The sequence below is a fragment of the Nerophis lumbriciformis genome, linkage group LG16, assembly GCF_033978685.3.
Source record: "Nerophis lumbriciformis linkage group LG16, RoL_Nlum_v2.1, whole genome shotgun sequence".
Taxonomy (NCBI): Eukaryota; Metazoa; Chordata; class Actinopteri; order Syngnathiformes; family Syngnathidae; genus Nerophis; species Nerophis lumbriciformis.
Window position 1 is genome coordinate 42950120 of NC_084563.2, and position 12228 is coordinate 42962347.

The 12228-nt window shown below is 39.6% G+C and overlaps 1 protein-coding gene across 11 annotated transcripts in view; it reads left to right on the forward strand.

Annotated features, from left to right (window-relative positions):
* Window positions 1–12228, forward strand: part of neurl1aa (neuralized E3 ubiquitin protein ligase 1Aa) — a 166932-nt gene that overhangs the window by 40093 nt on the left and 114611 nt on the right. For all 11 annotated transcript variants that reach the window (XM_061977180.2, XM_061977181.2, XM_061977187.2 and 8 more), the window contains exon 2: window positions 3077–3327. In XM_061977180.2, coding sequence (XP_061833164.1) covers window positions 3077–3327 — 251 coding nt within the window. The remainder of the gene's footprint in view (window positions 1–3076; window positions 3328–12228) is intronic.

Sequence of the window (12228 nt, forward strand, 5' to 3'; positions counted from 1 at the left end):
GTTTAACACTTATAGTTAATATTGGTAATACGTTAAAGGTGTTTAAAGATAATACAAGCATGTTTAACACATATAGTTAATATCGTTAACAACTTAAAGGTGGTTAAAGATAATACAAGCATGTTTAACACATATAGTTAATATTGTTAACAAGTTAAAGGTGTTTAAAGATAATACAAGCATGTTTAACACATATAGTTAATTATGTTAACAAGTTAAAGGTGTTTAATGATAATACAAGCATGTTTAACACATATAGTTAATATTGTTAATAAGTTAAAGGTGTTTAAAGATAATACAAGCATGTTTAACACATATAGTTAATATTGTTAATAAATTAAAGGTGTTTAATGAAAATACAAGTATGTTTAATACATATAGTTAATATTGTTAACAAGTTAAAGGTGTTTAATGATAATACAAGCATGTTTAACACATACAATTAATATTGTTAATAAGTTAAAGGTGTTTAAAGATAATGCAAGCATATTTAACACATATAGTTAATATTGTTAACAAGTTAAAGGTGTTTAATGATAATACAAGCATGTTTAACACATATAGTTAATATTGTTAATAAGTTAAGGGTGTTTAAAGATAATGCAAGCATATTTAACACATATAGTTGATATTGTTAATAAATTAAAGGTGTTTAATGATAATACAAGCATGTTTAACACATGTAGTTAATATTGTTAATAAGTTAAAGGTGTTTAAAGATAATGCAAGCATATTTAACACATATAGTTAATATTGTTAACAAGTTAAAAATGTTTAATGATAATGCAAGCATGTTTAACACACATAGTTAATATTGTTAATAAATTAAAGGTGTTTAATGATAATACAAGCATGTTTAACACATATAGTTAATATTGTTAATAAGTTAAAGGTGTTTAAAGATAATGCAAGCATATTTAACACATATAGTTAATATTGTTAACATGTTAAAGATGTTTAATGGTAATGCAAGCATGTTAACACATATAGTTAATATTGTTAATAAATTAAATGTGTTTAATGATAATACAAGAATGTTTAACACAAATAGTTAATATTGTTAACAAGTTAAAGGTGTTTAAAGATAATACAAGCATGTTTAACACTTATAGTTAATATTGGTAATAAGTTAAAGGTGTTTAAAGATAATACAAGCATGTTTAACACATATAGTTAATATCGTTAACAACTTAAAGGTGGTTAAAGATAATACAAGCATGTTTAACACATATAGTTAATATCGTTAACAACTTAAAGGTGGTTAAAGATAATACAAGCATGTTTAACACATATAGTTAATATTGTTAACAAGTTAAAGGTGTTTAAAGATAATACAAGCATGTTTAACACATATAGTTAATATTGTTAACAAGTTAAAGGTGTTTAATGATAATACAAGCATGTTTAACACATATAGTTAATATTGTTAATAAGTTAAAGGTGTTTAAAGATAATACAAGCATGTTTAACACATATAGTTAATATTGTTAATAAGTTAAAGGTGTTTAAAGATAATACAAGCATGTTTAACACATATAGTTAATATTGTTAATAAGTTAAAGGTGTTTAAAGATAATACAAGCATGTTTATGTGGGCTTTGTACCGAGGATGTCGTTGTGGCTTGTGCAGCCCTTTGAGACACTTGTGATTTAGGGCTATATAAATAAAGATTGATTGATTGATTGATTTAACACATATAGTTAATATTGTTAAGTTAAAAGTGTTTAAAGATAATACAAGCATGTTTAACACATAGATTACTTTCTTTCATGAAGACAAGAATATAAGTTGGTGTATTACCTGATTCTGATGACTTGCATTGATAGGAATCAGACAGTGGTGCTGATAACGTCCGCATTTTCGAATGGAGGAGAAAAAAAGTCCTTCTTTCTGTCCAATACCACATGAAAGTGGTTGGTTTTTGGCATCTTATTTATCCAGCTTCCGTACTCCTTTGTATACACTTTACAAGAAATACACTGTCGGCAAACTCCGTAGCTTGGTAGCTTGTACACGCCAGCTTTCTGAGACTCTTATTTTGTTAGCGCAGGCAGGATGAAGCAGAGCTTTTATTGTGCAACTGTGCAGTCGGTCTTTGGAGTTTTGACGACAGGTACGGCGCCAGAGTCTGTTGAAATAAAGTGTTTCTCGCCTTCCTGTCGGTAATTTTAATGAGCTGGCAGCAGCCAGCGTCATCTCAGAAGACCCTCGGGTGCCGTGAATGTCAATCAAGTGACGAAAGTGACGTCATAGTGAAGATTTATGATCGCTCATTTTTAGGACTATTTTTTTAATGCCTGGCTGGTGATCGACTGACACACCCTTTGAGGTTGGGGGAGGGGGGGTAGTGGGGGGTGTATATTGTAGCGTCCCGGAAGAGTTAGCGCTGCAAGGGGTTCTGGGTATTTGTCCTGTTGTGTTTATGTTGTGTTACGGTGCGGATGTTCTCCCGAAATGTGTTTGTCATTCTTGTTTGGTGTGGGTTCACAGTGTGGCACATATTTGTAGCAGTGTTAAAGTTGTTTATACGGCCACCCTCAGTGTGATCTGTATGGCTGTTGACCAAGTATGAATTGCATTCACTTGTGTGTGGGCAAACCCGTAGATATTATGTGATTGGGCCGGCACGCAAAGGCAGTGCCTTTAAGGCACGCCCCCAATATTGTTGTCTGGGTGGAAATCGGAAGAAATTCGTGAGAATGGTTGCCCCGGGAGATTTTCGGGAGGGGCACTGAAATTTGGGAGTCTCCTGGGAAAATCGGGAGGGTTGGCAAGTATGACCGCTCTTTACTTCTCCCTACGTCCCTGTACCACTCCGTACAGCTGTGTTTTAAAAAGTCATACATTTTTACTTTTTGAAACCGATACCGATAATTTCCGATATTACATTTTAAAGCATTTATCGGCCGATAATATCGGCAGTCCGATATTATCGGACATCTCTAGTCAGGAGTTTTACCGCGGTTATCTTTAATATTGTTCATTTTTTACATCCCTACTTGGCATCATTCTAATACTTTAGTGGTCCAGTCAGATTGTTCTAACATTGGCCAACATTGTCTCTTTTGTGTCCAGACTCCCTTGGTGGCCCTTTTCCGTCCACATCCCACCGCTGTCACCATAAACCCAAGAGATGCCTGCCTATCCAGTGTGGCAGTGTCGGTGGTCCCCTTCCTGTCAGCCCGCTTCTCTTCCATCCCAATGCGAAGGGTTCCCAAATTGTCATGGACCTTGCCCAGAAGACAGTCAAGAGGCAGGGTAGTTTCTGCAATGCCATCACCTTCAGCAACAGGCCTATAGCCCTGTATGAGCAAGTCCGCCTCAAGGTAATTAATACAAGTGCACCTAATAGCACTTTTGAGTCCTTTTTCTGTTGTTTTTTGTGGAGATAAATGTGTGTTTTTATGCAATCAAACAAAACAAATATTTACAACCAAAAACACATTTGCAACAAAAATTATTATTCAAACAATTGTGTACTCAATACTTTTTACACAAAAAAAACCCCATCCTGAAACAATGTGCTTTGTTTGTGTTTGTTTGAGGTTCTTTGGTTGTGTCTTCCTTTTTTTCTTCTGAATCCGTTTTGCAAATTAACTTCAACCTTGTGGACGGGGCTTCCTCAGATCAATATTTTAGAATACTTTTTATTGACCAGTCTCAAGTGATGGTGTGACTACGATTGCAAAGGGCATACCGTATTTTCCGCACTATAAGGCGCACCGGATTATTAGCCGCACCTTCAATGAATTACATATTTCATAACTTTGTCCACCAATAAGCCGCCCCGGATTATAAGCCGCGCCTACGCTGCGCTAAAGGGAATGTCAAAAAAACAGTCAGATAGTTCAGTCAAACTTTAATAATATATTGAAAACCAGCGTTCTAACAACTCTGTCCCAAAATGTACGCAAATGTGCAATCACAAACATAGTAAAATTCAAAATGGTGTAGAGCAATAGCAACATAATGTTGCTCGAACGTTAATGTCACAACACACAAAATAAACATAGCGCTCACCTTCTGAAGTTATTCTTCATTCGTAAATCCTTCGAATTCTTCGTCTTCGGTGTCCGAATTGAAAAGTTGCGCAAGCGTGGGATCCAAAATGGCCGGTTCCGTCTCGTCGAAGTCATCGGAGTCAGTGTCGCTGTTGTTGTCCAGTAGTTCTGTGAATCCTGCCTTCCGGAAAGCTCGGACCACAGTTGTGACCGAAATATCTGCCCAGGCATTTACGATCCACTGGCAAATGTTGGCGTATGTCGTCCGGCGCTGTCTGCCCGTCTTAGTGAAGGTGTGTTCGCCTTCGGAGCTGTGTGAAAAAAGCCACCCGGCCTCTTCGCGTAAACTTCCCTTAACCACTCGCTCATCTTTTCTTCATCCATCCATCCCTTCGAGTTAGCTTTTATGATGACGCCGGCTGGAAAGGTCTCTTTTGGCAAGGTCTTCCTTTTGAATATCACCATGGGTGGAAGTTAGCATGGCAAGCTAGAACCACAGTGAAGGATGACTTCTCATTCCCTGTGGTGCGAATATTCACCGTACGTGCTCCCGTTCCACAGTGCGGTTCACAGGAATATCAGTTGCTGTGAAATACGGTAGTAATCCGTGTGCGGATGGAGAGATTGCGTCTTTTTATGAACCGGATCCTTGTCGCTTAGTAGGAGCCATTTTGTGGTCTTTACAGATGTAAACAGGAAATGAAACGTACGGTGATATCCGCGCGTTTTTTCTTCTTCTTCCGGGGGCGGGTGGTTGCTTACAGTAGAAGAAGAAGCGCTTCCTGTTCTATGGGGGCGGGTGCTTTCCTTGGCGGTTGCTTGCGTAGAAGAAGAAGCGCTTCCTGTTCTACCGGGAAAAAAGATGGCGGCTGTTTACCGAAGTTGCGAGATCGAAACTTTATGAAAATGAATCGTAATAAAGCGCACCGGGTTATAAGGCGCACTGTCAGCTTTTGAGAAAATGTGTGGTTTTTAGGTGCGCCTTATAGTGCGGAAAATACGGTACTTGCCAACCCTCCCGGATTTCCCGGGAGACTCCCGAAATTCAGCGCGTCTCCCGAAAACCTCCCGGGACAGATTTTCTCCCGAAAATCTCCCGAAATTCAGACTGAGCTGGAAGCCACGCCCCCTCCAGCTCCATACGGACCTGAGTGACGTGTCAACAGCCTGTATTCACGTCCGCTTTCCCACAATATAAACAGCGTGCCTGCCCAAACACGTTATAACTGTAGAATGATCGAGGGCGAGTTCTTGGTTTCTTATGTGGGTTTATTGTGAGGCAGTTTCATTAACGTCCTCCCAGCGCGGTAACAACACACAATAACAGCAGTCATGTTTTATTCTACCGTAAAGCAGTTTGTCTGCCGTAAACAGCAATGTTGTTGTAATATATTGAGTTGGAGGCAATAACCAGGCGAGGTGATGAAGTACGTCTCTTTACTGTAGACTTCAGAACAGACTCACACACTTGACGTCAGGTGCGCAACACCACGTAAATCGTTGGCCAACCAAAAAGTAACCCCAGTACGCTATAGCCAACATTCACCAGGAGATGGCAACAGACAAACATAGATCACTCTATTACATTCCTCCTCTTTTAGAAATGTAGAAGTTACTCAAAATAAATAAACAACCCAACCAAAAAATGCAGCAGCTCAATTAAAAAAACTGTACTTAAGCCACATTCTTTTTTTTCTTTTTTTTTTTTTAGTACTTAACTCTTAACCCTCATTTGTAAACAATAACATACTTATTATACAAACGGTATTTGTACACCTTTAACACAGATTTTTATACTGTCTTCAGAGATTCAGTTTTTTTGGTGGTACTCGAAACCTTTCTGGGTACCTGCGAAAGGGTGTTCAGCATGGTTAGAAAAATAGTGACAGAGAATAGAACAATTCAACCCTTAACTCAACAATGAGTAGATGAGTGTTATGTGTGTGTATATGTGTAAATAAATGAACACTGAAATTCAAGTATTTCTTTTATTTATATATATATATACATATATATATATATATATATATATATATATATATATATATATATATATATATATATATATATATAATAAAATAAATATATATATATATAGCTAGAATTCACTGAAAGTCAAGTATTTCTTATATATATATATATATATATATATATATATATATATATATATATATATATATATGAAATACTTGACTTGGTGAATTCTAGCTGTAAATATACTCCTCCCCTCTTAGCCACGCCCCCAAACACGCCCCCGCCCCACCCCGACCACGACCCCCACCTCCCGAAATCGGAGGTCTCAAGGTTGGCAAGTATGGCAAAGGGGTGGAAAGTTTCCGGTAAGTTAAGCTCGGGAAGTTTGGAAATATTGCCCATGTTTTGATTATTCAAAATTGGACAGCGTCCACGGGAATTAATGGGAATATATGGGAATTAATGGGGGATTACAATCATGATGTATTATTGGGCACTTGTCTATATGCTGCTGCATCTTTGTGGCATTTTTGACGTAGCTCTTTGCACAGTATTTGCAAATGTACACAGCCTTTCCGCCTACACTGGTAGGGGTTAAAGGGGAACATTATCACCAGACCTATGTAAGCGTCAATATATAACTTGATGTTGCAGAAAAAAGACTATATTTTTTTAACCGATTTCCGAACTCTAAATGGGTGAATTTTGGCGAATTAAACGCCTTTCTATTATTCGCTCTCGGAGCGACGTGACGTCACATCGGGAAGCAAGCCGCCATTTTCTCACTTTCGTTGGTGTGTTGTCGGAGGGTGTAACACCACGAACAGGGACGGATTCAAGTTGCACCAGTGGCCCAAAGATGCGAAAGTGGCAAGAAATTGGACGAAATTTGTTCAAAATACGAGGCTGTGGGGAAAGCCGACGAAATGGTCAGTCGTTTGTTCCGCACACTTTACCGACGAAAGCTATGCTACGACAGAGATGGCAAGAATGTGTGGATATCCTGCAACACTCAAAGCAGATGCTGACATCAACTACAAAACTGGACAGATCAGCTTTCAGGAAAAGAGAGCGGATGAGGGTATGTCTACAGACTATATTAATTGATGAAAACTGTATTCATTACTCGCGGTTTTACGTAAATTATTATACATAAACTGTTTACCAATAATTTAGCTTAAAAACGTTTGTTTTTTTCAATCATTCGAGTACATTCGGGTAGTCTTGTGTAATGCAGTATTTTGTGTCTATTTAGGTATGGTTAACCTGAGTGCTGAAATCGTGGAAAAATATATGTTCTTAGCGCGCCTGAAATGGGCTGTCTGCACTCTCAAAGTGCATGTTGTTGCCAAATGTATTTCATATGCTGTAAACCTAGTTCATAGTTGTTAGTTTCCTTTAATGCCAAGCAAACACATACCAATCGTTGGTTAGAAGGCGATCGCCGAATTTGTGCTCGCTTTCTCCCGTGTCGCTGGCTGTCGTGTCGTTTTCGTGGGTTTCGCTTGCATACGGTTCAAACCGATATGGCTCAATAGCTTCAGTTTCTTCTTCAATTTCGTTTTCGCTACCTGCCGCCACACTACAACCATTCCTTTCAAAACATACGTAATCTGTAGAATCGCTTAAGCCGCTGAAATCCGAGTCTGAATCCGAGCTAATGTCGCTATAGCTTGCTGTTCTATACGCCATGTTTGTTTGTATTGGCATCACTATGTGACGTCACAGGAAAATGGACGGGTGTATATAACGATGGTTAAAATCAGGCACTTTGAAGCTTTTTTTAGGGATATTGCATGACTTAATTACATATTACAAAACTGCTGTTTTAATTAATCATTCACGGATGTCATTGTGCTACAAAAAGAAGTCAGTACCGTATTTTCCGCACTATAAGGCGCACCTAAAAACCACAAATGTTCTCAAAAGCTGACAGTGCGCCTTATAACCCGGTGCGCTTTATTACGATTCATTTTCATAAAGTTTCGATCTCGCAACTTCGGTAAACAGCCGCCATCTTTTTTCCCGGTAGAACAGGAAGCGCTTCTTCTTCTACGCAAGCAACCGCCAAGGAAAGCACCCGCCCCCATAGAACAGGAAGCGCTTCTTCTTCTACCCGCCCCCGGAAGAAGAAGAAAAAACGCGCGGATATCACCGTACGTTTCATTTCCTGTTTACATCTGTAAAGACCACAAAATGGCTCCTACTAAGCGATCCGGTTCATAAAAAGACGCAATCTCTCCATCCGCACACGGATTACTACCGTATTTCACAGCAACTGATATTCCTGTGAACCGCACTGTGGAACGGGAGCACGTACGGTGAATATTCGCACCACAGGGAATGAGAAGTCATCCTTCACTGTGGTTCTAGCTTGCCATGCTAACTTCCACCCATGGTGATATTCAAAAGGAAGACCTTGCCAAAAGAGACCTTTCCAGCCGGCGTCATCATAAAAGCTAACTCGAAGGGATGGATGGATGAAGAAAAGATGAGCGAGTGGTTAAGGGAAGTTTACGCGAAGAGGCCGGGTGGCTTTTTTCACACAGCTCCGAAGGCGAACACACCTTCACTAAGACGGGCAGACAGCGCCGGACGACATACGCCAACATTTGCCAGTGGATCGTAAATGCCTGGGCAGATATTTCGGTCACAACTGTGGTCCGAGCTTTCCGGAAGGCAGGATTCACAGAACAACAGCGACACTGACTCCCGATGACTTCGACGAGACGGAACCGGCCATTTTGGATACCACGCTTGCGCAACTTTTCAATTCGGACACCGAAGACGAAGAATTCGAAGGATTTACGAATGAAGAATAACTTCAGAAGGTGAGCGCTATGTTTATTTTGTGTGTTGTGACATTAACGTTCGAGCAACATTATGTTACTATTGCTCTACACCATTTTGAATTTTACTATGTTTGTGATTGCACATTTGCGTACATTTTGGGACAGAGTTGTTAGAACGCTGGTTTTCAATATATTATTAAAGTTTGACTGAACTATCTGACTGTTTTTTTGACATTCACTTTAGCGCAGCGTTTTTTTGACATTCACTTTAGCGCAGCGTAGGCGCGGCTTATAGTCCGGGGCGGCTTATTGGTGGACAAAATTATGAAATATGTAATTCATAGAAGGTGCGGCTAATAATCCGGTGCGCCTTATAGTGCGGAAAATACGGTAAATGAATGTATATATGTGTAAACGCTCTGAAGTGGGAAAGGGGTAGGATTAAATAAGCTTTGCTTTTTCCTACTACTTTTCGGACATGATGTAAAGTGAAATTATATGAAATTGTGTGATGTATTATACTTTAAGAGTGTTATCATGTTCGAATAAAACTAGGTTGGGAGGGACGGTGGGTGGGAGGGAGGGAGGGAGAGAGAGAGGGAGAGAGAGAGAGAGAGAGAGAGAAAGAAACAGAGAGAGAGAGAGAGAGAGAGAGAGAGAGAGAGAGAGGTTCACATACTATTTGTTTAAAATAGAAAGTTCAATAAAATGTTTTACATAATATTAAATAATCGTGATTAATAATCGTGACTTCAATATTGATGAAAATACTTGTGATTATTATTTTGGTCATAATCGTGCAGCCCTCATATGCAATACTGGAAGTCGGTTAATGTTATAGCAGGGTACATCACCCCAATCTATGTGTTGGAAGTACCTGGAAACAAGATTAGAGCCAATAACACTGCTGTCACTGTTCATTGACAGATAGGAGCAAATACAAAACCCAAAACTAGTAAAGTCGGCATGTTGTGTAAATGGTAAATAAAAACAGAATACAATGATTTGCAAATGCTTTTCAACCTATATTCAATTGAATAGAGTGCAAAGACAAGATACTTAACATTCGAACTGGAAAACTTTGTTATTATTCGCAAATATTAGCTCATTCGGAATTTGCCATGCACGGCCCTAACCACGACCCATCAGGAGCAAGGGTGAAGTGTCTTGCTCAAGGACACAACCGATGTGACTTGGATGGCGGAAGTTGAGGATGGCACGGCCGCGCTACCAACCGGGCCGAGCCGACCCCCTTAATTTGATTCACAGTACAAACCACAGGAGGGAAACTACTCTCCCAACTGAGAGTTGGTGGGCGGCCGAGTGTGGAGTCGGCTCCCTTGGTTGCTTTGTTGGGTCTGCTCCCCCCCACCCCAGCAGACGATGGCATGGAACACCGCAGAGGCCACCACGGTGTATATGGGTGTTGTCATGTGTTTTTGTTTGGTTGCTTGTCTACGCATGGTGCAATCGTGTGTGCGCAATGTATATCATTGGTTAATTATTTTTTATGTTTTACTTTTGTAGCAGTATGTAGAAATAGCACTGCTGGAGTGGCAGCAGGTTGCATCAGCTCTTCTCTTTTACTGTCTTTAATGTCCTTTGTGTTCTTTGATGTTTCCCTCTTACACACATGTTTATGTGTGCTATGGGTAGGGATGTCCCGATCCGATATTTGGATCGGATCGGCTGCCGATATTTGCCAAAAATTGCGTATCGGCAAGGCATGGGAAAATGCCGATCCAGATCCAGTTTAAAAAAAAAACTCCGGTCCGTGTTTTCCAACGCACCTATTTAAATAATACATTCCACTTTTCTGCTGCGCCGTAATTTCCGTTCCGCATTTTCCAGCACACCTTAAACACATCCACAATCCTCACGCAGTTGCTTTTAGCTGCTGGCATTACACGACAGGCTCTTCTCACTCTTTCCTGTGTCTCCCTCTCACAGACAGCAAGCGCACCTTCTTACACATGTCACATACTGTCACGTCACACGTCACATACGTATACGTCCTCTCCCAGCAGAGAGCGAGGTAGCGGCATGGCTAACGTTAGCTGTGATGCTAGCGCAGCCGCTAAGGTGCGCGCCTGCTCAAGCGTCCTCTGCGCACGGCAAATCTATGCCACGCACAAAATCAAATAAAAAAATAAGCGCATAACAATTTTCGACACACGGACACGACAGAGACAACAGTTTTCGTCATCATTGTTCAAATATTGTGACGTCTGTCGAGACGCTTATCTCCATTCGGTGCCACACGTCCAGACTCCACACCATCAAAATGGCAAAAATGTCCACATCAACACCGTATGAAAAAATTAGTGATTTTTTTAGTTGTGATTTCCTTCTCTGCATGAAAGTTTAAAAGTAGCATATATTAAAGCAGTATGAAGAAGAATGGTTTAATGTAGACATGCAAGCCTTGAAAGAACATTTTGAAAATCAAGACTACATTTCCTGCAAATGGGTGCATTTCTACCCTATATTTTAACTTTAGATTTATTCTCATATCAAACTCTTTTGGCTGTCTTTTTGACACTTACATCAGGCGCCCCCCTCCACACCCTGGATTATAAATAATGTAAATAATTCAATGTGATTATCTTGTGTGATGACTGTATTATGATGATAGTATATATCTGATAGTATATATCTGTATCATGAATCAATTTAAGTGGACCCCGACTTAAACAAGTTGAAAAACTTATTGGGGTGTTACCATTTAGTGGTCAATTGTACGGAATATGTACTTCACTGTGCAACCTACTAATAAAAGTCCCAATCAATCAATCAAAACACACAGAATCATCATACTGCTGTGATTATATGCATCAAGTGTTCATTCAAGGCTAAGGCAAAATATCGAGATATATATTGTGTATCGCAATATGGCCTTAAAATATTGCAATATTAAAAAAAGGCCATATCGCCCAGCCCTAGTTCAATGATGCCATTTCTGTTTGTCATGTATAATTTTGTCTATTTTGTGTTTATCCTTGAATAAACAGGTCAGTTTCTTGTTACCAACCATTGTGTATTATTCAAACTCACCTAATTCAGCTGGCTAGTTGTTATCAAGAGTACTAAAACCCTTTTCAACATGATTCTGACAACTAAGTAGGCTAAATAACTTTAAACTTTAATACATGCTCGGATAGGCCAGTATCGGTCAGTATAGGTATCGGTCAGTATCGGTATCGGATCGGAAATGCAAAAACAATATCGGTATCGGATCGGAAGTGCAAAAACCTGGATCGGGACATCCCTAGCTATGGGTATGAGGTTTTTTTTCCCTTGACCTCAGTCTTCAAACAGTGTTTACCTGTTTCTCACCTTTTTTGTAAGGGGCGCCGGAAGTTGGCAGACCCGTCTGCGATCCTGTTCTGTCTCCCTGTAATGTTTGTCTGATCTCGAATGGGATTGTGCTGATTAATGGGGATTATTGGGGATTAATAAA